Below are 27,260 nucleotides of genomic sequence, written 5' to 3'. Positions count from 1 at the left end.
CGCCCCGCGGACGCAGCAGCGGAGTCCCACGACGGACGCAGCGCAGCGCGCCCCAACCAACATGGTGGCGGCGGCGCGGAAGCCGCGCTCGCCGGGGGGTGGGGGGGACCGGCCCGTGGGCGTGGCCGCCGGGTGGGGGCGTGGACCGTGGGCGTGGCTGAAGGCGGGGCGTGGCCCTTGGAGGGCGGGGCCTTGGAGGGCGGGGCCAGGTGCTGGGCGGTCTCCGCTTGTCAAAAGGCAGCAGCTCAGCCAGAGGCGCCGGGAGCGCAGAGCAGCGTGTTCGCCCGCCGGACCAGGTGCGGACCCGGGAACCGTGGGCAAGGGGACCCCGGGCTACGGGCCAGGCCGGGGTAGGGGCGTCGGGGGTCCCGAGGTCTGACTGCCCGGGTGCAAGCACTAAGAGTCTAAGTCTTAGGAGCAAACTCGTTGGCCGAGATCCGGGCTGTCGTACCATGAGGTTGGGACGCTGAGGAGGCGCCGCGGTCCGGGAAGCTGACGCTGGCGCTGGGCTGGTGAGGAGGGACCAAGGCACAAGGCTTCCGCGAGCACCGCGCTCAGTCTTGGGCAGCAGGAGAAGCGTTTGTTTCCTTCCTCTGTCCAGCGCCTTGGCTTGGAGTGGAGGAGTAAGGAAGGGAGCGATTGGCTGTCGAGGGTGCCAAGGTCTTCTGGAGGTGGAGTGCGTGTAGCCTTGTTTATCATCCTGGAGGAGCTACATATGGCCACCTGCGAGGGTGGACCACCAAAGACTTGACACCTGATTGGCTGTAGTCATCGGATGTATTTTTCCTGGAGTTCTTGTCCGTAGATGTTCAGAGGCGCTCAGGGGCAAGCATGTAATCGAAGAGGGGGTTAGGGAATAGTTTCTACTGGGAGCAGGAGAGGTCCGGAGTCTGTGTGTCCTCAGTGACCACGCAGGGAGTATCTAGGTGGGATGCATGTGATCTCCAGGGCCAGGGGACGGCTGCGCGCCCCCCCCCCCCCCCCCCCCCGTGGACCAGAGGCTGAGACCCAGTCAGCCTGTGCTGGGGGAGCCTCTGCTCTCCGACGAGACCGTTCCCCCTCCTCTCCCTCCACCTCCTCCCTCTCGCTCTGTGCGGTGAGTGAGTCAGCCAGCCTCCTGTCTGGGCTCAGTTACAGCCAGAGGGGCCAGAGCCCAGGCAAGCAGTTGGGCAGGCATTTTCTGAGCACTGCAGAAGTTCTTCTGGGCAGAGTTCAGCTCTGCTGCAGCTCCCTACTAGAAGGCGTTCTTCCTCGGGGCATTGGGTGAGACGCAGGGGTTCAGACCCAGAGCAGTGGGTGCTGGGTGACTGGGATAATGCTATGGGGTGATTCCAGAAGGAGGTGACTGTAAAGAGACTTGTGGTAAGTCTACATCTCATTCTTTTTAGGGTTAGGAGATGCAGCTCAGTACTACAGACTTTTCCGGTCCCTCATCCCATATCCGCCTAGTGATCTTGTTAGCTGTCCTTTACTAGTGAGGAGGGCATAGAGAAGAAATTGGAAAGTTCTGGGACCAGCACGTGAAGACAATGCTTTAACCCAGGCTGGGGAACTGGAGAGCTTTGCTGAGGTGGGAATGGGCTGTCTGGAACATGAACTGAGAGTGTTGTACGTTGAGGGACCTTCGCCCATCCCTTCCCCACCCAAGGGCTGAAGAAAACCGTGGATTTCTCTGATATTGGCTCCGGGTGGCCTGCATCCAGATCAGGAGGTGGCAAGAGTGAGAATTTCTCTCTGGGTTTTGCTTTGGGTTTTAGAGACCTTTAAACAGAAAGGAGTGACCCAGGGCACATGGCCTCTCTAGACTTGCTTGAGAAGAATCCAGGCAGGCCAGCCAGGCTGTGAGGCTGACGCAAACTGCACAAAGTTGGGGCATTCACAGTCTGCACCCTGCCAGGGTCCTATGGCTGTGGGTTTGGGTGGTTCTTAGCGGCTATGACCTGGCGCCTTACGGAGAGGAAGGGGCTGGAACATGGAGTGAGAAAGGAGGGAGAGGAAGCACATGAGGAAGCTGTCCTGGCCCCTCGCTCCTCTTCAGCGCCCCATGGGGTGTGTACTACAGAAGGTCTGGGTGCTGTTTGGGTGGCGTGGTGATTTGTGTGTGGTTTCTCAGTCCCCTTCTTTTATTTGACCTCCAAACTGACCTCTTTTGGGGACAGAGTCCCAGGAGATTTCCTAGGCCCCTACCCTCTACTTCCAGAACAGATAGCAGGTGTGCAAAGCCCAGTCCTTCAATGGGAAAGGCTTGCGGCCTGGTGGGCTAGACCGAGTGAGACTCCAGAGAGGAGAGGTTTCCACATCCTCTGGAGGCAGTGGCCTTGCTAGCCAAGGGCAGCCTCTGGGCCTCTGCTGGGCCTCTGCTGGCCCTCTGCTGCTCACTACGCAGCAGTGGGGCCCTGTGCCCGCATGGCCGGGAGGGCCTGCAGGACAGCCAGCATGTGGGTGGGCAGAGGTTCACCGGGCAGCAGCTTTCACTTGTCACTGCCTCAAGTCCATTTGGGACGCAAGTAGAGAGGAACAAGGCGATGACCTGATCGGTCAAGAGCCTGTTGTGTACACAATGCCAGGCCCTCTGAAGGATAGCAGGAAGCAGGTCCCAGCAAACCAAGCCTCTGCTCCCAAGATGATGGAGCCCCAGGAGGCCCAGTGGCTGCCAGGCTCTCTCTCTCACACTGTCCAACACTGAGAAGACGCAATTGGGCTGAACCCAGCTTGGCTGTTCTTCCTAATCACCATGGCCTCGCTTCTAATTATGCTTCTGTCTGATTTCTCTTTAACTTTTTCCAGTGTCAGTCCCCTGCTTTATATGCTAGAGTGACTCTACGATGCATCATTCACATAAGTTCTCCTGAGAGTGAACAGGGAGGCTCTGCGTGGTTGTACCAGGACAGTGGGCATAAACCACAGCTGTCCAGGGCAAACCAGAACGTTCAGTCCTTGTAGTAAACACCACCCTGAGCCCAGCAGTAGTCGGACATGGTGATGCTTCACTGTGGTGCAGGGGGAGGCTTCATGCGGAGGGAAATGCAGATGACTTCATTCTGAGAGCAGTCCCAGCTCTCCAACCTGCTCCCTGGGCTCATCGGCCGGTTCCAGTCTTGTCCCTGAGGGTAGCACCTTCCCCAGCCACCCTGTCTGGGGACCCAGCCTACCCTCGTGTGACTTCCCTTCACCCTCGACTGGTACCTGGCCTCACCTTTGATTTTCCTGCCCCACCCCACCTCAGCCTGGGGCGAAAGGCCTACCAACTCCTCTTCCGCCTCCCCCAGGGGAACTGGGGTTCACAGCGGAGCCAGGACTCATCATCATGCTTCCCCTTCGCTCTTCTCCCCACCCGCATCCTCTTCGCTTTGTCCTGTGGCTTCCCAGACCTCTGCACCTCCCGTGGGAAAGTCTGGCTCTGGAGTGGGTAAACACCAAAAGGGGAAAGGTAGTCAAACTCTGCCCATGTAGGCAAAGGGCACAGGTCAAGATCTAGGAAAAGCTGGGCGTGGTGGCGCATACCTGTAATCCCAGCACCAGGGAGGCTGAGGCAGGAGGATCATAGCAAGTCCGAGGCCAGCCTGAGCTACGTAGTGAGACCCTGTCTCTAAAACCAAAAACAAACAAGCAAAAAGATCCAGGAAAATGGCAACCAAAGTGGAGACCAGAGGCAGGGAAAAGCTGCTTAGCAAGACATGGAGTCTGTCCTTGGGGACGCTGGAGTTTGAGTCTGCAGTGTGGTCTGAGCGTTAGGGAAATGGTCCAGGGTGGGGACGGACAGTTCTTGCTCAACCCAGGCTGGAAGCGTTGGTGGCGGTGGCAGCATCCTGGGTGGTGACATGTAGAAGAGAAACTGCGCCCCCGGTCGTCAGGCCGTGTGGTTCCTCAGATGCTCCACGCAGGCTCCTTGGAGACTCCCCAGAGGGCCGGGTGACCAGGGCGCGGGGCCCCGGGGAAGTGTAGACTCCCTTATGACTGCGTGGTGACTCCTACTCTGTCAGGAAGGAAGTTGTTCTCATCAAGACAAATGAAAGAGCAAGTGAAGGCCTCTTGGGAAACCCCACCTTTCCAACACCTTGTGGGGACGGCGAGGTAGCCAGACTCCCTGCGCCGGCTGGAGACGTGCAAATGGCAGGAGGGAGAGGCAGGAGCGGTAGGTGCTGCAAGCCCGAGTGTGTCATGCATTTACAAACCTGCCCTGCAGGTCCCGTGCTAGGGAATAGAGTAAGCAGTGTTCCCAGAGCCAGATGCCACACAAAGTCCTCATTCTGCGCAGGGGAGAGTCCTGTCCTGCACAGGGTGTGGGTAGCTGCACCAGCGGGAAAGTGGAGTGTGGGCAGGGCCAGCAGCCGGTTCCCGGGAAGCTGCTGCCTCTCACTGGCCTTCAGATGACGAGGTGGAGCTCTGAGGTGTTTTGCAAGGTGTGATACTCCGGGCACCGGAGCACCCAGGAGGCTCTGGCTTTGCTGGCGACACATCCAGTGTGTGCCACCTGCTGGCACCAGCACTGCAGCTCCAGGAACAGCGGCTCTCTGAACCCTCACTTGGTACTGGGTGTCACACTGCACACATTACAGGCACTGCCCCGGGCCTGTCGCTGCCTTGTGAGACAGGAACCACTGCTCTGCTCACCTTATAAATGGGGAGACTGAGGCTCACTGAGGTTAAGCCACCTGCCAAGGTGAGACGCTGAGGCAGGGTCGGGACTTGCACCCAGCTGTGCGGCATGCCACCGTCCATGAAATTGTTCCTTCTTTCTCACTCTTTTTTTTTTTTCCAGCACTGGGTCTTAAACCCAGGGAGCCCTGAGCTACATCCCCAGTTAGTTATTCACTTGATTTATATCTTGAGACAAGGTCTCACTAAGGTGCCCAGGCCGGCCGTGGCCCTACAATCTTCTTGCTTCTTCCTCCCAAGCAGAGCTCATGCTCTTCCATCTGCACAGAACCCTACCGCCCCTGCACGCACCGGACGCACCGAGAGCCACAGGGCACTTGGTGCACCGTCTCGTGTGTTATAGGCCTGCAATTAACGCCTGTGGCCAGCAGGTTAGACTCACTAACCAGTTTGAACAAGTTGACCTGAACGCAAGCTCGGTTTGCCCAAGGGTTACCCTGGGGACGGTGGCATCCCTGAAGCTCCCTCTGCCAGCACCTTTCAACCTTGTTGGCTCTCGAGCAATCTTACGCATGTTACTCAGGTTCAAGGTGGCAAAAAGTAAACAGGAGAACTTGAGAGGCACAGTACTGCACAGAGGGGTTGTGTGGAATCGAGTGAGATTTGAATGATCTGGAAGGCAAATAAACTCAATTTCAAACAGCCACCGGATGAATAACATACCGAGGTAAAAAAAATTAGACCATTGCCTCGTTGGCCGATGAGGAGCTATTCTCACCTTGTCTACCTTCCCCCTCTTGGATGCTGTCCCTTAAAGGCTGCTGGACCCAGCCCACTGGGAAGGAGAAATGGACCCTGGCCTCCTCTGACAGCCTCCCGCCCATCTCCGGCCTCCTTCAATCTGTGCAGCTTCTGGGGGTAAGTGCTGTGATTTCTCCAGGGCGTAGCAGGGGGAAAGTTGAGGTGGCGTTGTTAGAAGCTGTGCCAGCAGCCTGGGAGAATCAGAGGCCGAGTTAGACGTTGAGGTTCAGATCCTGGCTTCACTGCTTTCCAGCCAGTGACCTTGGGCAGAGTTCCTAATCTCTGCAAATCTGCTTCCTTATCTGTGAACTGGGGCTAATAACAGCTTCCTTGTTGGAGTGTGTGAGGATCAAGGAGGTAAATCAAGTGCTTGGCAGGGGCCCCGGAAGGGTACATGCAGGCAGACATTCAGCAGATGTGGGCTGAGGACCTACTATGCGCGTGCGTTGTTCAAGACATTTGAAATTTAACGGTGGGGAAAAAAGCAGTTTTGCAATTACTTTCGTGTTGATTTGCCCAGAAACCTGATCATTAGAGACCCCCTGAGGACCCAGGAATGGCTGTCCCAGCGCCTGGCTAGTTCAGATTTGGGAAGCTGATTTCTCTTTTGGCCATTTATTAGACAGTGAGCTTGGGAAAGTTTCTGAACTTCTCTGGGTCTCCCCGCCTTCGAAATTTTTCATCTGTTACTTTTTAAAAAGGTGAAATAAGTATATCATGCACACAAGAGTATGTAATACACTAACATAGCCATTACAGAATAATATCATATAATGTACTCATCACACTTAATTTAGGAATGGAGGATTTGCAGTATCTTAAAAGCCCCTTTGCCCCTCCCCATTTGTAAGCCCCCCAGTGCCCCCTCCAAGGTGAATTTTAATTACTTCCCTGCCTTTCTTTGTAAATTATCATTTATGTATGTTTTACAAAGCAGCATATTGCTCTGCTCTACTTTGCTTTGAAGTTGACATACGTGTATGCTCTGCGATCACTCCTTTCCCTGAGTGTCATGTTCCGAGATTCCTTCGTACTGGCGTCCATCTGCAGTTCATTAGCTTGCCCGGTTGTGTAGTATTCCACTGCAAAGATATCCAAATGTGCGTGTTCTCCCTCCAGTGTGGGGCTGCTATGGTGTGATAACGCTGCTAGGAACACAATATGCTTGTCTCCTGGTGCACGTGGAGGAGTCTAGGGCGCGCACCTGGGGGCGGAGTTGCTGGCTCACATGGGGCTCCGTGTTTGGCATTCCCGTACAGTGCAAGCTGTTTCCCGGTTATGCCAGAAAGCACTGCTTTCGGCAGTGATGAGTGGTCCACTGTTCCCCATCCTTTTCAACTTGATATGGACTTCGTTTCTAAGATGAGAAGGTATTAGACGAGTTTCGACTGCCCTGGTTAGCTGTGATGGTATAGCCCATGACCCAGGGACCCGGTTTCTGGCTGATATGTGCGCCTGTCTGATGTGCACAGGCGCACAGCCTGACTCTGAGACTCCTGCACGGAATCCCTGGGTGCAGGTGAAGCTCTTCCTGTCCGAGCTTCTCCCAGCAGTGTCTGAGGGATCCTATGGCTCTGCATCCCCTGCCCTGCTTGGTGGTCTCTTCAGTTCAGCCAAAAGCCTGGTGTCGGCACCGAGTGCATACTAGCTGTTCAGTTAACTGAGCTACATTTCTGTCCAGTGGGTTGGTGGGGATACTCATGTCCCTTGGGCCTCCATTCGGAGAAAGGATATGAACTATCAGACCCACAGATGTGCCAGCTAGTCAGAGCAGAGGGGGTTGGGACTAGGATGGGATTCACAGCTCTCCAGGGGGTCTTGATCGTTCCAAGGCGGGCTGAAGTGTAATGGTCAGCACAGATTGACTTTTCAGAGTCCTGTCCTTGGTCTTTGTCGTTTTTTGAGAACCAGGCAGCAGTTTGAGGGCCGAGGTGAGAAGACAGAGGCGGTGCCATGCAGAACGCCTGCAAAGGGTCCCTTTCCCTCCCGAGGTTGAACACCGTGCCTGGGAGTGCTGGGGACAGAGGTGTGAGATGTACCCAGAACCCTGGCAGCCACACAAACGGCCAGCTGCCCACCCACTCAGCCACCCGCAGGACGAAAGAATGTGGCTGGCCAGGCAGTTGCATGGGCCACCCCAGCCCTCAGCTCTGTAATTACCCAGCCAGTCTGTGCCTGCCAGCTCCGGAGGCAGGCGAGCGCCTCTGCCTTGTGCCCTCCTTGGGCTGTCAGGCCTGCGCAGTGCCCTGCCTAGCCTCCGCCTTCCCTGCCACCCCCGTTCCCACCCCGCGTCTGTCCCTTTCCGTAACAACCTTTGACCTCTATGCGAGTGCCGTAGTGTGTGGTAGCTGACAGCTGCACTCACCAGTGGCTATTACAATGTACTGTGTCCCAGTGCTGTGCTGAGTGTTTCCCGTGCATTTTCTCATTTATAGCTCTCAAAAATCCCGTGAGGTGGGTCATCTTATCCCTATTTTAGGAAGAGGAAACGGAAGTTCAGAGAAGTTAAAAAGGGCCCCAAATCACTGAGTTTCTGAGGCAGACCCAGAACTTCAGTTGGGGTTTTGCTCAGGCCAGCGTGGAAGCCCCCTTCCCTTGCGCACTGCCCTTCCCTGCCCGGCTCCCGCTCCTGGCTCTACCCCCTCCCCCGTGTCTGAGGAGGGCTGGAGAAGAAGCGGCAGGTGGCGTCTGCCCAGGGCGAGCGGGGCAGTTCCAGGCTGGCCGGGCAGATTCTGGAAAACACCTTCAGGGTAGAGTTCTTTGTTCCAAACTGCTCTGAATTTCCGGACTTCTGCCAGAGGTGGGAAGTTGCCTCTGCCCAGCCTATTTGGCAAGCACACCCGCATATTGGGTGCCATGCTGTTCAGAAGTGGAGGATAGGCTGCCCCAGGTAAAATTCCATTATAATGAACCACATTTGAGATCTGATCAGCTTTGTCGAAATCCAGAGTACAGCCTGGGAAACTGGAGGCGAAGTGGAGCCTGTTCGCTGTGGGAAATCTCCTAGGAGAGCCCCTGAAGGTTTGGAAGCTAGAAGCAGGAGAAACGGCCAGACCCATCCAGTTCTTCTTGGAACGCAAGTGCCTGGATGGCTCATGGCAGGGCCGAGTGGGTGAGCTCCGCCTGACGGTGCTGTGACCGTCCACGGTCCCACTCTCTGCGAGTCCTCAGACCAGATCCAGTGTCTCAGGGAGACACGGTGGGTCAGCGCCTAGCATGTCACAGATTCACTCGAAAGGTGTTTCTTGGACAAAAATATGCTTGTATGTACACTGCGTCCCCTGAAAGAACACGGAGAGCTGAGGACGACTGCTCTGGGTGGTTAAATCATCTCAAAGAGCTGGGCTGCAGCTCAGATGAATCCTTGCCAGTGATTGTAGCCACGGTGCCCAGGAGGAAGCCTTAGTGTTTACTGAGCAGTTGCTATGTGCTGGGCTAAGCACTTGATGTGAACTATCTCACTGAATCCTCACAGAACCATGAAAGTAGGAATTATTACTTTTCTCATTACAGGGGAGGAAACAGAAGCTTAGAGAGCTTATGTGATTAGTTCCTGAGAAACCAGGGATTGGACCCAGCCGGGCAGGCTGCCTCCAGAGCCTGTCCTTCTGGCTGTGTCTCCCTGACCACAGAGCTCTGCTGTCACTATGGGCTGGGGCACGGGGCTGGAGCAGGGTAGTGAGCGAGGCTGCAGGGGTGCAAACCCTGACATGACTGCTGGAGGGCACAAGCCTGGTCCAGAGGGGTGGCCCTTCTTAGGCCAGCAGGACTGTCCCTGGCACTGCCACCCAGAGTGGCCGCGCGATCCGATGTCTTCATAGGAAAAGGGAATCTCTTGATTTTCAAAACATTGAACATGAACTTGACAGTCTGTAGTCGCTGTTGGGGATGGGAGGAGCAGATGGAGCACATGTGAGGCGGGTGTAGCCCTCCGGCGCCCAGGGTCCTCTGCTAGTTTCCTACAGCGCAGAGTAGGAGTCTTGTAAGAGCCTTACTAGAGGAACGAGTGATTGCTCTCCAAGCATGTGGTTATAGCTCTGTAACCGGTGTTTGTGGCGGGAATGGTATCGGGAAACCTTTCAGAGTCGGGACACCCCGCGGCTGAGTTGCCCCCTTCCTGCTCCCGGTCTTCCTCTCGGTCTTTTTCCCATACTCACCTGCAGAGTCAAGGCTTTCCCCAAAGGTATTACAGTGAAATTCACGTGGAAAAAAGAAACTAACAAGTAAGAAAAGTGTCTCCAGCCAAAACAAAACAGAAACAATGATGACCAACCAGTAGAGGTTTCAGAACTCGGTGAAAGAGGGCTTGGCGCTTAGCAGGCCAGCTTGGAGAGCCCTCTCCGCTGCATGTCCGCATGGTGCTGCGGACTGAACCCAGCTGCCCGCGTGCAGGGTGAGTGCCGCACCGCGGAGCCCGGCCCCAACCCCCCGGCTGTGGTCTTGGCTCTCCCTGGCTGCAGGGACCTCATGCAGCAGACACGGTCATGCTCTGTGGGTCCCTCGAGGTGTCTTTTAACAGCTTCCAGTTTGTACCTGAATTTACGGTCCCTATTACTCTTGAATATCTGGGAGAATAGTAACATAAAATGCATTATAAATATTTTATTTCAGCAGGTACAACACACTTGTGAGATAGCCATGGGCTGAGGCAGCCTTTCTTGGAGACTCGGTTGAGTAGCAGTGATTTCTTCCCCTTCCTTTGCCTTCCGTTCTATGAGAGCGGGACCCCCGGGGCCTCCCACAGGCCCGCCCTGACATGTCCTCCCTCACCCCCTGGAGTCCACAGTTACTCTGAGAGACCTTGACTATGGCCCTCACTTCTCCGAAACTCCCGGCTCCAGGGGGAGCGGGGAGGGGGCCTGGGAAGGGTCTAGCAGACGCCGCCCGTGGCCAGCCCCCCAGCCCCCCCCGCCTGTCACCCTGAGCTATTATTCTGAAAGCTGGGCAGAAAATCGCTCACCCAAGGGAATTATTTTTGTCTCTGTTAAACTTCAATCCAGAGCTCCTGAGGAACCTGGCTGCAGCCCTGTTTTTCAGGTCAGGGGGAGTTCTGGGAAAAGAAGGGCCGGTGAGGTGGAGGGGTGGGCACCCTCCCCTGGGTGGGGAAGGGCCACGGCACCGGCCTCTTCCTCTACAAGCTGCCCGGCGGCAGCAACTGCAGCTGGACAGGGGAGCCCCGCCTAGCAGCCGCCACTGCTTCCGCACCCGGGTCCCTCGCCTGACCCAGGCACTGCGCTGCCGCACCGCGTGCTTTCTCCAGAGATGTCTGCGTCTGCCAGGGCGAGCGTGGGTGAACAGAGGGGCAGTGCTGTTACCGGGCACAGAGGCCCAGGCGGGCCGGGCCTGGGGCAAAAGTTGTTTCTCTAGACGCCCCGGCTGAGCTCCTCCCTGCCTGGGGCAGCGTTCGGTGAAGGCCACACTGTCAATTTAACCTGGCCGTCTTCACCCCGGGGTACCAAGGAGGAACGAGGAAGAGGACGAGAGCCAGGGACACGGCCAGGGGAGACGGACTGCGGTGTGGAGAAGGCCGGCGGGACCCACAGCCTCGCTAGAGCGAGGAAAGATGTGTCTCCAAGTTGGTGGATGGGAAGATGTGGCTCTTCCCTGTCACTCTGGCCTGAGGAAGAGCCTCCGGACCTGCGAGATGGTGACGTTTGGCCCCATCTGTGGAAAGAAGCGCACCGTCTCCATGTGTAACTGCGGTAGTAACGTGCGGCTGTGCCGTGCTGGCCAGCAGTGAGCCTGGACATCTGGTCTCAGGGAGTGGACTGACCTGCGTCTGCACGGACGAGGGACTTTCCATCTGTGAGCACCGCGCAAGCTGCTCGTGGGCATCGTGTCTTTGTGCCTGATGCCCTTCCTTAGGGCATCTCCTGGCAACAAGGAAGTGGCCTTTCCGGCCAGGAGAGCAGAGCGGCACGGCGGAGGCGGGTTTGGGCACCGGCGGCTGTGCGGTGTGCGCGCCCCCTGTGCCCCGCGACCGTGTCTGGCTGTCCTGGCCAGGCTGATGAATGCAGGAAGGATTGGCCGGTGATGTACCAGCTGTGTGGTTCACCAGCTCGGTCTGCCCTCACTGAACCATTTGTTTGTTCTTTCGATTTTATTTCCTGAAACACCTTTTTTTTCCTATTGAGATGGACTGACTTTCCCAGAGCTCTGTCCTCCACCTCCTCCTTCCGGCTCAATTGCTGAGGGTCCTAGTCCCAAGTTTAAGGTCCTCCCCCGCCAGGACTCTGGACGTAAACCCGCAGGGCCCTCGGCTGTGCTGCGGAAGAGGCCTGCTGCGTGGTGAGCGCGGAGGTCCTTCCTCAGTGAACGAGTGAGAGCGAGGCCCCGTGTTTATGTTTTTCACAGCAGTCGGGCTGGAATGGGAATCTGAGAGTCTTAAGTTCCAAAGTATCACTACAGTCATTTTAAATTCGTGGTATTCATGACTCCGTGGGTTCCCTAGAAGTAAAGGAGAGAGTGGAATATACTTCAAAATGAATGTGCTCTGGCCAGCATGGCGGTGCGTATCTCTAACGCTGGGAGGCTGAGGTGGGAAGATCAAAAGTTCAAGCCCAGCCTGGACAACTTGGCAGCTTGGAGAGACCTTGTCTCAAAAAAAAGAACTTTACAAAGGGGGCTGGGGGCCGGGATGTAGCTCAGAGCAGAGACCCTGAGTCAATCCCCAGTACCAAGGAGTGTGGCTCTTCTCCTCCCGGGTCCTCCCTCTCACTCCAGTCATGCCTTTTCTCTCTTGCCTTCCAGGCTTTGCACATGTAGCACCCACCCCCTGCCTGGAACCTCGTTCCTTCTAGCCACAGCTGTGTTGAACTCTCTGGTTCCCTCCTGTCTCCACGGACAGGTGGAGAGGCGACCTGCTCCAAGAGCCTTCTCCTGTCCCTTCTCAGCAGGACGAGGCAAGGGCTCCGACACAGCCCTGGCCGCCTTGTGCCTGCCCTCACCGCAGCAGTGCCTGATGATCGGAAGAGTCCTGCTTGTCCCTTCCCGTTCCTCCCTAATTCTGTAAACCTCAAGTCCATGTCTTGCACATCACTGTGACACCAGCGTCTAGTTCAGGCCTTGCCATGTAGCCAGGCAGAGGTTGCCGTCAAAGACAGGGTAGCCAAGGCCTCACACAATGCCCTCCACAGTAAGAGGTCGAGTAGAAATGCCCACAGCCTCCCCAGCCTCCAAAAGGGTTCCCAAGAGCAAATCCACACAGTTTGTGGCCATAAAGCTTGACCAAACAGAAGCTCTGAAAAGCTTCTTAGGGGAAAATCATTCTAATCGGAAACTGGGAAGCAGCTGGTGTTATCTTGGGGTGAATGGAAGCCTCCCACTTGGCCTTAGGCCAGAGAAGCTCTGTGAACACATCGGGGGTCTCCAACCCTCTCTGATAACGCAGAGGACGGGGAGGGTGCCTTCAGGGAGATTCGCCCCCAGTGGGACAGAAGCTCCATGTTTATGGCTCTGCCCACCCCAGAGGAGCCTGAGGTCCCTTCATGGATTCTGACACAAACCTTAGACTCTACCCTGGGATAAATGAGCACCTTCCCAGGCCTCCAGGCCGTGGGCAGCCAGGAATCCAGGTTTACTGAGCCTGAGCCAGTCCAGCATCCCGGGCAGGGACCTCAGCAGAGCCATCCTGCTGCCAGAGTGCTACGGCTCTCCCTGCCACACCCAGCCCCAGGCCCTTGGCACCTGCCTCAGCCTCTCCCTGTGCTCTGCCTACTGCTGCACCAGTGAGGGGCAGGGGTGAACTGAGAGCTGCTGCCCTACAGGGGGCATCTCAGACGGTAACGTGCTCCACGTCCTGCCAGGGTGAAAACAGATTGTGGTGGGGACAGGCACAACACGCTGGGAGGCAAGCAAAGGGAGGGAGAGAAAGAGTGACGGGAGGAAGGGGTTAGGGGCTGGTGATCAATGTCAATTTGGGAGCTACTGGCCCTATCTCCCCCGTGGAGGAAGAATTCAGATTTATAGCTCAGCTTCTTTGTTCAGTGTGTGTGTGTCTCAGGGGGGAATTAAAACGATTCAGTTCAACTAGCCAGAGTTTCAGAAACCAAACGTAGTGGATGGAGTGGTCACATTTTTCCAGCTCAGCAAAAATATGGCTTTCTGGGCAGTGTTTGTTTGGGGTGGAGCTTCCTGCCCTTCATGGTACCTCTTCGGGGCCTGTAGCTCTTCTCCTTAATGCCCCGGGTTCTCCAGGGAGTGTTCTAACACGGGTACGGTCCAGCTATCACCGCAAAGCCACGTCAGGGTGCAGCGTGCCAGGGTCCGTTCTGACGAGATCGGGCGTTCTGGGTTCTGAGTCCTCTCAGAGGTAGCTCATCTGGTCCCCACACAGCCCTGAGGCTCAGGTACTGCCCTGTCCTTGTCTGTAGGGTGGACACAGGAAGGGACTCTGGGAGGAGCTGGTGGCTGTGTAGCCCAGAACACATGACTGGTCAAGGAGGGAAGCAGGGGGCCTGTTGGCAGTGTATTACAGCTACAAGACCTGTGAGTGGGACGTGAACCTGTCACACAATGCAGGCAGAGTCTGGATGATTCAGAGATCACGTGGGTCCCAGCAGGAACACAGAAAGAGCCCTGACCAGGGTGAATGGGGGCAGAGAGGGGTAGACTTCAGAGTGGCCCGCTTGGGCAAGCATGGACTCAGGCCTAGAAGGACTTGGGCCCAGGGTCCCCACATTAAAACAAGTGCTTATCCTGGAAAGAGCTACACAAGGGTACCAAAAATCATACCTTGAATGTCTTCAAAGAAAGAAGCAGCTCTCTTATGTTGTCCTGATCGCTGTCATTGTTGTTGTTGTTTTATAAAATCAAACAGAAGTCTCCTTTTTTCATCCACTGCAGCAGAAACAGCAGTGGCTGGGTTTTGGGAGGAGGGGGACCTCTTTGCCCTCTATTTTTGCTGCTGCCCTGTCTCTAGTTCTTGCTTTCCGAGTCACTGGACAAATAACTTCTCCTTCCCATCGATTGTTCCTGTAGCATATGTCCTTAGAAAACACTACAGTGTGGCCTGTGTCTAGATGTCCCCAGGGCCTCACGCAGTCACAGGTGGGCTTCTTCAGAGGCGGCTGGATCTAGAGCGTGTGATGCTGGGACTGATTCACGGTGCAGTGCTGGGATCAAGGGCACTAGGATTAAGGGTGTGAGTGCTGCCTGCCCCGAGTAGCCTGGGTGATATGTAAGGGGCAGAAAGAAGCTGTTGACTTGGTTTGCTGCCTTCTGGCCACAGTGAACTGTTTCTCCTCTCATGATGTGTCTGCCATGTGCCCCCTGCCTTGGAGCCAGCCGATATGGACTGAAACCTCTACAAACTGTGAGCTAAATAAGCCTTTCCTTCCTTAACTTGTTGTGGGTGTCAGGTATTTTGCCTCAGCAACAAGAGAAAAGTAACCGAGACAGCTACCATCCTAGTAGCCTAAGAAAACCCACCCAGGGTAGGGGTCAGGCCAGGTGTATCCTACTTCCCACTCACATATTTCCTGGCTGCCTGGAGTCCTGGTCCGTGACTTTGGGCGGGAAGCCTTGAGTCAGCGGCTGGACTTGGTCAACCAGGAGCAAAGAAGTGACCTTGCCCACCTCTCTGGTGATCTTACTGTAGGGTTTCTACAGAGCTTTGCCACAGCTCTCCCCTTCCAAGGGAGGAAACATACACATACCTACACGACTCCTTTCTCCTCCACGTTAGCTCTCTGGGAGCTGCTTAGGGGGTAGTTGGCTCTTTCAGGACTTGAGCGGGGTGCAGGCGGGGAAGCCCTTTCCCTTGTTTTGTGGCCTTGGATGAGCCACTTTCCCTCTGGCTGCCTCCATTTCCTCAGCTGTAAGCCCAGAGAGATGGGTTTTACAACTCAGCTGGTTCCCTACGTTTTACTGGCCACCGCGGCCGCCCTGGCTTTCCAGCAGTGACAAGGCACAGGCCGCCTGTTACCTGGAGAACAGTAATCAGCCCAGAAATCTTGTTGACAAAGCTGAGGGCAGATTTTCCACTGGAAAAAAAGCAGCTTGCAGGAATAATTGTCGATAAGGAGTGGATACCAATCTAAGTGAACCATGTGTCTCCTGCCGCACTGCCTGGGGCCTCCCACTCCTGCGTTCTGCTCAGCTGCAACTTGGCCTTAGACCTGAGAAGCTTCGTGAACACCTGGGGAGTGTCCACCCCCCACTGATAACCCAGGGCATGGGCCTGGCTGCGCCTGCGCCTGAGGAGAGACGGAACAGCCAGTGAACGAGTCTGTGGCCTGGTTTCTGTGCAGTTACCCTCTAGCCCTTGACACTGTCCAGGCTGTCCCTGACTTTCACAGGTTCTCAGAGATGATCTATATTCCCAAGGTGTTAAAGCACTCAGGGGTAACCTCCTTCCTGCCACTGCTGGGCCACCAGCCTCTCACTGTGGTCGTTAACCTTGTTCGGCCAACCTGATAAACGCTTAGCGGTGCTGTGCTGGAGGCCACCTGCCCGGAAACCACGGAGCTGCAGAGAGAGGCGCGGGCAGCCTTGGGAGGAGCACCGGCAGCCTCTCGCTCACCACCCGAGTGCCTCTCCCTGCCCAGGAGCTGTCCTCTCCAGGTGAAGGCCACAGGGCGGGCGCATCGGCGTGCACCACCTTCCCTCCCACTCTTTCAGAGAGGTTTACGGGCTCTCAATCACATTAAATATAGCCCAGGCTCCCTTCCTTTCTCTGCTTCTCCCCTGCTCTCCCACTCACCATGTAAACATTGTAGATTTTTACGTTTGTGTGGCAGTTTTAGAATTGATAGAAGTACAATGTTTTGAGGAATGAATGGGCCCCTTTTTAAATTTGCATAGTGACACATGTGGTGGCCCATCCAAGCCCTCCTCTGGAGACCCTATGTACATGGCTTCATAGGTTTATCTTCTGTGGGTACAAATGCTGGCCTAGGATGGCAACTGACAGAACTACAGGGACCATTTCATCCGTGCATAATGAAGAACTTGCCAAGCATGGAGCCATTCCAAAAGAGTGGATTGTCGTGGGAGCTATTTCTCCACCAAGAAACATATATTCAAGCAAAAGCTAGAAAACGATTTGGCTAGAATATTCTGGGTGAGATTTGGGATTAGTGGACTTGGTGATGCTAAATTACCTTTTGGTTTGAGATTTGCTGAGATGACTTGTATCTACTGGGTTTTACTTTGGACATTGTAGTCAGTAGAAAATAATTGCTAACCATTCTTACCCATGTTTTAAAAAATGCATGTATAGAGGAGCGGAGGAGACAGCGGGCAGAAGTAGCGTGGAGTAGGTCTGTTGATAACCGTTAGCCCCCCCCACACACACACACACACACTTTTCCTCGTTTTCAGTGTCCTCTCCCAGCATCTAGAAGGTGATGCTGGGATTGATCGCTCGGGACGAGAAAGTGGGTGTACGGTGGGGAGGGTGCACAAGGCAGGAGTGTCGTCTGAGCCGGCCGTGGCATCACACCGCCTATCCTGTGCTAGAGGAAGGAGACGGCAAATGCGCAGTTCAGCACATTTACAGTGCTCACTGCTCCCTGGGCAGTCAAAAGGATGATGAGATAAAAAACAGCGAGAAAAGGGCATGTGCACCCAAGTTCGTGGTGGCTGTGGCTGGGGGGTGCACAGGCCTTGTTCCAGGGAACCACTGTGTAGCTCACTCTGTGTGTGCCAGTTTTGAAAGAATTTTCTTGGGGCTGGGGATTTAGCTTAGCGGCAAAAGCGCCTGCCTGGCAAGTGCAAGGTCGTGAGTTCGGTTCCCGGTTCCGAGAAAAACCAAAAAAAAAAAAAGAAAAAAGAAAGAATTTTCTTCTCAGCAAGGAAATTGCTTCACGTTCCATTTCTTTCTAGAAGGAGTGGGAGCGCTGAGTGAATACCAGTACTTAGAAAGGCCAGTTTTAATCACTCCGGCCCCAAACTGACCGAGGACCCTTCTGGTGGGTGCCCACCACTGGAGTCCACGTCGGGGCTCATCTGAAAAGTGAATTTCATTGAAGGTCTCGCTGTGATGGGAATTCTGGTCTTGGAGTTGCATGCTTTGGGAGCTGGGAAAAACTTTAATGGTCAGCCTATCGCCCACCTCTGGGTCCTCTCGGGTTACAGCCCTAGAACCTCAGCTTTCTGAGGAGCATTCGGTCAGGGTGGGAGAGACAAACAGCCCAAAGGGGCACAAGGACTTTGATCCTTGTCTTTCCAGAAATCTGCCCAGGAAACCCCACAAGACTATCCCGGGGAGGCTCTCCGCAAGGATGCTGGTTTAACGGAAGCTGCCGGCAGGTGGGGCGCCTGCTGTGTGAGCTGCTGGGAGACTTTGGAGAGGCTGTGGCTGTGGTTTCAGTGACTGCAAGGATCTTGGGGTGATCTTGCTTCTCAATGAGGGAGGCTGGGACTGGGGTCGAGGTCAAGCAGGGCTTTGATGCGTGATGCAGGCCCCGGAGGAGTGGAAACCAGGGCTTTCTACAGAGCTGGCTCCTCCCCTCTGCTTCTTCGACTCCCGGTACTGGGGCTGCAGTATCCCCAGCACAGGGTGGCTCTGGGGACAGCCCCAACGAAAGCAGTGGCAAGTCCTAGGTATTCAGAACACATTCAGACGGGTGTGGAGGATGTATGATGTGTGGGTGGGGACGGTGTTTCCCCACTTGTCCTCTTTCTCATCCTGTATTTTTCCCCACTTCCTACCACCTGGCACGTGTACCAGAGGCCAACTATAGAGTAATTTCTCCTAAAGGCTCATCCAGTAGTGAAAAATCGAGTCGGAGGAGTGGGCCCTCTGTTGAGTGGACTTTCCTCAGACATGTTCCTCAGACATGGAGCTGCCTAGCTGACAGCGCGTCCCGGCTGAGGCCGCCATCCCCAGGCCATGGCGCCCTTGGGAGGAAAAGGGGCACGGTGTTTGTTCTCCCCTCACGCCCGGGGATTGCTCCCTGCTTTCCTGCGTGGCTTCATGGAACTAAAGGGTGTCCAGGACTTAGGGTAGGGAAATGGCTGAAATATGTCTCTAGGGAGATGTACAGGGAGACTCAGCTCACTGCCTTGACCCAAATCCTGGCTCCACGGGCGATCAATTTCCCTGGGCCTGTTTCTCATTCCCAAGATAGATATAACTGTGCCCACCAGCAGGGCTGTGGTGAGGGTTACAGGAAGAGCTCGGAGCAGGACCTAGCACAGGGGAATACGTCTGCTCTGACGGCTGTCGGCGGGAACGGGAGGAGTTAGCAAGGAGCAAACACAGCAGTGGGGTGCTGCAGTCAGCCTGTCCTCCTCCTTCCCTGGCCATGGGGCCCTGGGCAGGCCAGACTGCTCTGAGCTTTGGTTTGGGCGTCTGTGAAGCAGGTCTGCTCCACAGCTCACAGAACTGAGGTGAGAATTAACTGGAATAAATCATGTAGCAGTAATCAGGCCTGGCACACAGTAGATACATGTAGCCTTTTTTTTTAATTCAAGGGTAGCGGTCTACCTAGATGTCACCTCTAACCTTGCAAAGCCTTAGGAGATGAGGATGGAGAGTGTCGATGTTCTGTACCCATTTTGCCTTTGCCTCAGCCTTCCCGAGGAGTAGGACGAGAGCCTAAGAAACCCACGAGGCCTGAGTAGAACCAAGAAGGGTGTGGTCATCTAGGGGGTGGGAGCACAGCAGAGCCTGGCTGGGGGGAGCGGCACCTTGTCCCCTGCAGGGCCGCCTCCCTGGGATCCGCTCCGCTCCTTGTCCACCGGGTTTCCTTGCTTGTTCCCCAGGGCTGGCGTCACCGGACCGGTGGCGAACAGGTTCAGTGGCTGGCAGTTCTAGCACCGGGTCCAGGTCTTGGAAGCCCCTTAGGGTCCCCCTTCTCTGCCTAGCCAGACCCCTCAGGGAGAGGGGGCTCTGAAGAGAAGCAAAAGCTGAAGGACCACCCCTTCCTCACCTGGTGTTTGGCCTTGGGCAGATGTGGACTCGGGCGCCTGCATAGCTATGTATTTCCCCAGTCACCTCCTTGGGCATCAGGGAAGGGCAGCCAGTGTGCACACGTGTGTGCGCGTGCGTGTGTGTGTGTTCGTCTGTCTTGTGAGTGTGAAGGCTGAAATTCTGCCAGCCCCACCTTGGTGACCCGTCATGCCCCAAAGACCCAGAACCTGGGCACAGGATCAGCCCTACACCAGCCTTCCCTGAGGCCGGGGGTGTGGAACACGTCTGGAAAAGAGCTAAAAGTGGCAGGAAACATCCTGTTGCAAAGCCCCGCCTTCCTGTATTAACCCCTGCAGCACCGGCCCCACCCACTCCTATCTCTGCAAACAGGAGATCCCAGACACGGAGGCCAGAGCCTGGGCTCCTAGGCCACCCCATGGCTCTTCCCAGAGCACCCCCAAAATCTGGGCAAAGAGCCGTGGGAGGGGCAGGTCTCTGGCTGTGAGAGGAAGAGGACTGTCCACAGAAGGAGGCTCTTTCCACGTGCCCAGTTCTGTGTGCACTGCTTGTCTCAGCATGGCCGTGCTGGCGACTGCCGTGGACGACATGGCTTGCCTGTTCCCAATCAGTCAAGTTTTCAGGCCTGGGTTCGGGGACTAAAGTCCCTGGAAAGGGCTTTTTACACACTTGCTGGGCTCCTCAGAAGACTGGCAAGGTTGGTGCGGTGCTTTAAATAACGCATCTCCCTGTGCTCATTTCAGAGTCCTTGTGGTTGGACGCGTCCATGACCTCAGAGAAGAGCACTTCCGGCCTCGTCGTACCTGGCCCCTGCTCCTCAGGTGGGTGCTTCTGCACCAGCCACGACCCCCCCGGCTTGTTTTCTGTTTCTGAGGGGCAGGGACGGGTCATAGGAAAGTGGTAGGTAGAGGGAGGAAGGGAGTGCTACCTGGGCCCTTGGGTGTGTGAGTCTCCTGCCAGAAGAATCTGCAGCTGGACCCCCAGGCATCCAGGGTGGGGCAGGAGTTCAGGGGGCTCCAGCAGGCGGGGCTTGCTGGCTGCAGGAGAGGACCCTGAAGCCCGCCCAGCTCTAGGTCCTCCCTCTGCTGCCTCCGCAGTCCCTGCCTGTCTCTCCGGGATTTCCAGCACTCAGCTGCAGAGCCCGGGCCTCTTCTCCACGCTGCTGCTTCTGGCTCTGGGAGCTCACTGTCAGTGTCAGCGAATAACCCCAAGCAGGGGAGGGTCTCCTCCTCTCAGCTCCCCTGCAACGAGCCTGCCCACCGTGGGCCTCTGGCTGCTGGACCTACCTTTCTGTCCAGCCCAGTGTCTGGCCCTTGTCCCCAGGGAGGAGACTTCCTGACATCCACGGCGGACCGCACTTTGCCATTCTGTGACCTGTGTTGTTCTAATTCTTCTGCATCGTACCATCCCCAAATGAGGCCGTGTGAGGCTTAGCCCTTGTTAAACTGATGGGCTGATAGTCCTCCTCCCCCACATTTGTGCTCACCGAACCCACGGGAAGCTGGGGGGCCTCTGCATCCAGACAGCGCGGCAACATCTCGATAACTCCGCGTTCTGACAGCTCAGTCAGCCCGGGTCAGGCGGCAAGCACGCTCGCTCCTCCCACTGTCCTACAGCGATGTTGGGCTCTGGAGTCACTGCCCACGTCTTGGACGCCTTCTGTGTCCTAGTAATCTGGAGGAGTTAGTTTAGACTTGGGCTCGTCTATAGGCTTGGTGTTGACAGATGCAGAAGCACTTTTTCTTTTATTTTTAATTTGTTTTAAATTAAGAATCTCATATATGTATAGAAGGGCACATAAAACATAGATGTACTTTAATAAGCTGTCATAGACCTGCCCCACAAAGAAATGGAATATTGCTACTATACAATGCTTCTGAATACCCACCCTAACTTCACCTCCTCCGAGGTTTCTGGTCATCACTGTTCTTGTTATTTTGCAGTACTTAGGATGACCAGGGTCTTACAAATGCTAGGAAAGCACACAACTGCCCTTTTTACTGCTCTTTCAAAAACTCAGGGTTATATGCATGTGCCACCATGCCTGGTTCTCCCCGGCCTTAACAAGTATAGCAAGTGTAAACTTAGCAGTGAAAGGCACTAATGTCACCCTTGTTACATTAAATTTTCAGAAAAAGAAATACTCGACTGTTAGGGGATCCGTGTCTGCCTGGCTACGGTTCCCTCCGTGCCTTTGGAATTGACAGTGCCATATCTTTGCCTGTCTGCCCCGTTGCCTTTTTTTGCACTAGGCGCTTCGTAAACACGGTTTTAAATTAAGTATTTGTGCGTTTGGCAATAGCAGTTGCTAGAGATGCCCCAAGGTCTGGTGCTCTGGCCTCACTGCTGAGGGGTGTGTGACGACACCATGGACTCAGACTCTGACGAGCTCTAACATCCCAGACCTTGGCTCAGCGATCGCGGGCTGCCCAGCCCCTCCCAAGGGTGCCCACGGTCCAGCTCTCTCCCCAAGGGGCGGGAGGAAGTGGGGCCCTGGGCTGAGAGTGAGGGCAGGTGCTTCACCCGTGTCCTGGCTTCTTCTCTCATTTCTCCTGACCTGAGTGACTCTCTGCCTTGGGTCAGAGAGGCCACTGAAATCCACAGTGACTCTTGCGAGGGTTACGATATGTGGAGCCCCGGGAGCAGCGGGGTCTGAAAGCACTTTGGGGAGGCCTGAGGGGTCCCACCGTTGGCTCTGGGCCTGAGGTAGTGGTTGAAGCAGAGGCCGCAGGGAAAGTCCAGGCCAATTTGCCTAATGGAAGAGTGGAGTCGGCCGCCTCCTGAGCAGGGCTTCCCTGAGCAGTTGCAGTGTGTCCCTGCCCTCCCTTCCCCGCAAGCGTGACATCCGCCTCTAGACGATAAGCCCATTTATAAACACTGTCTCTGAAAACAGAATTAGTTAATTGTACATGACTCATACTGCTCCAAAGGATGTTCAAAATAATGTCAAAGGTGATGGCAAAAAAGTGAGGGGGAGTGACTTGGTGCCAAGGTGCCGAGGACACTAGGCCGTTAGTCCGTCCTGAGCCGTGCGGCTTCAAGGAGCAGGACCTGGAGTGACAGCACGTGGGTCTGCGCAGTAGAAGATGCCCTAGTTTTCTCTCGGAGGGCACAACAGGCCAGATAGGAACTTGTGACCCTGCGACCTGTCACGGAGGTGGGCAGGTAAGGTGACATTAAGATCACCCTTCACTGCACACCCCATGGAGTGAACGGCTTTCAGATGAGGACAGGGAGGGCACACAGAGGTGGGATGCCCTGCCCCAGGAGCCCTGGAAATGCAGCGTCTGAGCCCAGGCACTTAGACCGCAGCCTTGCTCTGTGCTGCGCCATCCGGGCGGGGAAAGCCAGGCCGTGCAGGGTCTGGCCTGGGCTCTGCGGAGCCGTGCGGCTGCACCAGGCTCTCCAGCATGGTGGTGGGTGGTGATACAAGGGATGCCAGCTGGCCCCGGCACTGCCTCTGGCCGTGACTGTGGCCTCTGATGTTCTTCCAGGGATGGAGGCGATGGCGGCCAGCACTTCCCTGCCTGACCCTGGCGACTTTGACCGCAACGTGCCCCGGATCTGCGGGGTGTGTGGGGACCGAGCCACGGGCTTCCACTTCAACGCTATGACCTGCGAGGGCTGCAAAGGCTTCTTCAGGTAGGTCTCCTGCCAGGCTCCCCCGAAGGCAGAAGAGGAGCAAGAGCAAGGCTATGCCTGAGAAAGGGCCCTGTGCGTTCCACGGCCCCCTCCTGCCCACAGCCTCGGGACCTGTCCGTCTCGCACCCACTGGGACAGTGGGGTCGGGCTGAAGGGTTTCTTGTTCCCCCCCCTCTCGGCCCAGCTGTGCCCTTGGCCCTCAGAAGTCACGTTCCTGGAGTGGTTGAGTGTCTTTCATTAGCCCTAACGCCAGCTCCCTGCACAGACCCACTCCACACTTCTGAGCGGGCCTCGTCACTGATGGTGACGGGAGCATCTGTCCTGCGGTCTGGTCAGGCCGTCTTGGGGAGAGCCCTGGAGTTCTGGGTTCTAGGCTTGCCTTCCCATCTGGCCCAGACTGCTCCTTGGAACGGGGAGGCTGTACCCCTGGAGAGGCCACCGTTCCAGGTCTGTGCCCGACTCTTCACATGGGGCCAGCTTGTGCCCCAGTTCTGAATCCCAACTGTAGATGCCCAGGAGCGCTGAGAAGGTACACACACTCTTGTCCTGTCAGTCACAGCTGGTGTTTCCTCCAGCAGCTCTGCTTTTCTCTCAGGAATCCAGGATTCCAAGAGCAAACCGTTCAAAGTGCTGGAAAGGCCAAGGGCTGTGCCCGTCCAGAGCTGGGGAGGGAGACAGAAGCAGGTCTGAGTGAGAAGAGAAAGGGAGTTCAGGGGAAACTGGCAACTGGCCCTGTGCTGGAGAGAGTGGGTGGCCCGGAAGGTAGCAGCCAGCAAATAGTAGCAAGGCCTGGACTGGAGGTGGGAGAAGAGGGGACGGGGCTCTAACCACCAGGACCAGCAGGAGTAAATCCAGACCAGAATTAAGACGCTGGGCTCAGCTGGCTCCTGTCTGAACTGATGAACTTGCCTGGCCCAGAGGGCAGAGGGACTCTAAGTGCAAGCCCTCATGGGACTTACTCCAACCCAGGGCTCCCGACTCACCTGCCCTCTGCCCGGGAGCCGCAGGCCCAGGGTTCTGAGGCCTTGAGCAGTTGCTGGGCAGTGGAGTTGCTGTGGGCGCTAATTGCCTGTTTAGCCTGGCGCAGTCTGCCTGCTTGGCTTCCCAGAAGGCTACTCCCCACCTGGAGGAACCAGACCAGCAGCATCGCTGCCTCTAGGTCCTGTTGCCGCATCTGTCAATCCTCAGGACTGAAGCCCACACTTCCTGTAGGGTGGGCCTTCCAGGGTCTGGGTGCCACCTGGATCCTTTCCTGCGGGGGCCTGGGAGTGAGGCGCTGCCTTCAGCGAGATAATGGAGGCATCTGGGCATGCACATCGGGGCCTGCTTCCCATCATAAAACCCGTCAGAAGCACGTAGGCTGGTACTAGCCATGCCATTAATTAATTATATGTTGTTGCCCAAATTCCTTGACGTCCCCGTGTTCTGGTTAACTAATTACCCGTGTGTATAGCATCTTCTGTACATAGGCAGTCTGAGGATTAATGAAGTGCCATGTATAAAAAGGCTTTGAAAAGCATAAAGTACAATGTAAGAGTGTTATTTTTGAGCCTGATAGGCCGACACTGATACTGAAACTTGTCTCTCCCTGGAGCAGCATGAGCTCCTATGCACCTGCAGTTGCCGCCCTCCGACAAACCACTAGGCACATGATGTTCTGGACAGGACTGTGGAGGCATTTGAGCAGAGGGAGGACAGGTCCTGTCGCGCCCAGGCTGAGTGCTAGAGCAGGCAGAGTGGACGGTGATGGCACATTTGCACGTGTGTCACTGCAGACCCACAGTGCAGCAGTGCTGCTTCTGAGCACGTGATAGTGCTGTTCGCACCCCTAGCCCTTCTCAGCCGGGCCCCTTAGAGTCAGTTGTTGGCTGCTGGCCACCATCACGCTTGAATGGTCTGTTGTCTTGTTACCCTTCTACAAATATCAAAAACTACAGTGAACATCTTTTTTTTATTCATTATAGTAAAAGACACATTGCTGTGAGTCCTTCTCAAAATAGTTGCCCTTAATTTCAACACACAGATCCCATCATTCTTATCACTTTCTTTTCTTTCTTTTTTTTTTTTTTTTTTTGTTTTTCTCCGGTACCGGGAACCGAACTCACGCTTGCCAGGCAGGCGCTTTGCCACTGAGCTAAATCCCCAGCCCTCTTATCACTTTCTGAAGCAGTGCTGGAAGTCTTCTTTCGTGAGTGTCTTTACAAGGTCTAATCAAAAATGCAGTGACTGTGCTGCAGAGTGCCATCCAATGGAGAGGCAGGCTCTTCGAAACATTTTGATGTTTCCTCATCCACCTTAAGAACTGGGTCTTTTGGCACCATGTGACTTCTGACCCTTCCCCAAAGTGCAAATGGCTATGAAAGGTGAATGTTTTGATGGATTCAAAACACTGAGGAACTCTGTGAAATTTTTAAAGACACTTGTAAAAGAGAGCTTCTAGAAATGGTGCAGAAAACTGCAAGGATGATGGGATACATGTGTTTGAAGCAAGGGAGCATATTTTGAGTGAAATTAATGGCAGTGCATCATTTATTGTAATAAACCTTTTTTTTGTTTGTTTTTTAGAGTTTTTTGTTTTGTTTTGTTGACACAAAGTCTTGTGATATAGTTCAGGCTGCCCTTGAGCTCACTATGTAGCCCAGGCTGGCCTTTAACTTGCAGCAATCCTCTTGCTGCAGCCTCCTGGCTACCGTAATAAACTTTTAATCTAGACATTCACCATTTTGTTTGATTGCAACTCACATCTAGCTTTTCTAATCACTCTCCTTGTCCAGGTGACCGAACTAGGCTGTACTTTCTAAAAGAGCCAACATTTTTGTGGTTTGGCTTGAATTTTGTTTGTCTATAAATAAAATTAGGTAAATATACACATACCTATAGTCCATCCTCATTATTTGGGGTGTCTATATTTGCAAATTTACCAACTTTCTAAAATTTATTTGTTAATTCATTTCCAAAATAAATCCTTGTAGCACTTTCGTGGTCGTTTTATGACTCTGTGCAGAGCCATCTCCCAATGGGCGTCTCCCCACCGGCAAGTCCGGATGGGCGTATCCCAGCAGAGCCCGCGCTGTCTGTAGAAGCTGCACTAGGCGGTAGCTCCGCCTCCCACGTCAGCTCTCGCGATAACAAGCATCCTTTTAACAAGCCGCACTGTGCTACGTTTTTCGTACTTCTGTGACTTTCGCTGGTGATTTCGCTATTGAAAATGGGGCCAAGCATAGTGCCAACTCGCTGTGTGGTGTTCTTACACACAAGAAAGCTGTGGTGGAGAAGCCACTATGGAGAAGCACATGCACTAGATAAGCTTCATTCAGACATGAGCTGTTGGTTCAGTATTAATAAATCAACAAACTATATTGCAGATGTGTATTAAACAAGGTGTCTATAGAAGAAAATGTGTACGTGCCAAGGTTGTGGGTGCATCGGCTGATGAAAATGTTGTTGCCAGAGGCCACAGGCCCCTAGCCCCGCGTTTTCTGCAGGAGCGCATTCACTCACCGGGGGTGCACAGGGACTTTATAGATCACAACTGCTGTGATCAACAAGTCTCCATCATTTCTCTTCTCCTTTTTTGCCCACCCCCTGTTACTCTTCTTTTGTTTCATCCAAATTCTATTTAAAATTTTTCACTGTATTCCAGTACAAATAGTTGCTTAAGAATTTTGTTATCACGAATATTTGTTTGTGCAGTTCTGATCCCAGGAAGTGGCTGGTGTCTTCTCTGTGTCAGGCAAACCTAGAGATGAATGTGCCCAAGTCCGTGCCCTTAAAGAGCTCCCTCAACCCCATCGTGCCAGCTCTCACAGACAGTATTGCTTTAGTGTGAGGTCACTGGCCTTTTTCCAAGCCCGGGAGACTGGTCATTTAATGTTTGCTTTGGCTCCTGACAGTCAAACAAAAGTGCTGCACTGGCTAGCTGTGGCCTACTGGCAAGTCCAAGACTTGTGACCGAGCCAGAGCGTGAATGTGAAGGTTGGAGCCCAGTTCTCCTGACCTGCGTTCAGGAATTGGAGGCCATTGCCCTTCAGCTCCTTCTTCAGGCTCTTTCATGTTATCTCAACTTCCTGCTCTCCTGAGGCACAAACACATGGTCTAAGAAGATGATATATCCAGTGTGAATAAAAGATCTGTACAGGTGGGCTTGTAGACGGTCAGAGCTTCTTGCCTATGTGTTAATCAGAGCATAATTAAGGGTCAGGGATTGGGAGGGTGGATATACTAAAAGATAGATAGATAGATAGAAAGATAGGAAGATATGGATGAATCTCTAATCATGGATGGGTTTGTCTACATGTCGATATAAAGGGAAAGTGCATGCTTATAATCCCAGCACTCTGAA

General features: G+C 54.7%; 1 protein-coding gene across 4 annotated transcripts in view; it reads left to right on the top strand.

Annotated features, from left to right (window-relative positions):
• Window positions 1–220: 220 nt before the first annotated feature.
• The window catches only part of Vdr (vitamin D (1,25- dihydroxyvitamin D3) receptor), a 52,328-nt gene continuing 25,288 nt past the window's right edge, over window positions 221–27,260 (top strand). Inside the window, exons 1-4 of one of the 4 annotated variants that reach the window (XM_005406624.1) lie at window positions 225–296; window positions 5,417–5,517; window positions 20,020–20,097; window positions 22,771–22,918. In XM_005406624.1, coding sequence (XP_005406681.1) covers window positions 20,043–20,097; window positions 22,771–22,918 — 203 coding nt within the window. In that variant the 5' untranslated portion in view covers window positions 225–296; window positions 5,417–5,517; window positions 20,020–20,042. The other 3 variants (XM_013505722.1, XM_013505721.1, XM_005406625.2) reach the window with 3 other exon arrangements.

This window comes from Chinchilla lanigera, unplaced genomic scaffold, assembly GCF_000276665.1.
Source record: "Chinchilla lanigera isolate Chin_1 unplaced genomic scaffold, ChiLan1.0 scaffold00099, whole genome shotgun sequence".
NCBI lineage: Eukaryota > Metazoa > Chordata > Mammalia > Rodentia > Chinchillidae > Chinchilla > Chinchilla lanigera.
This window is presented reverse-complemented; position numbering and strand designations above follow the sequence as displayed.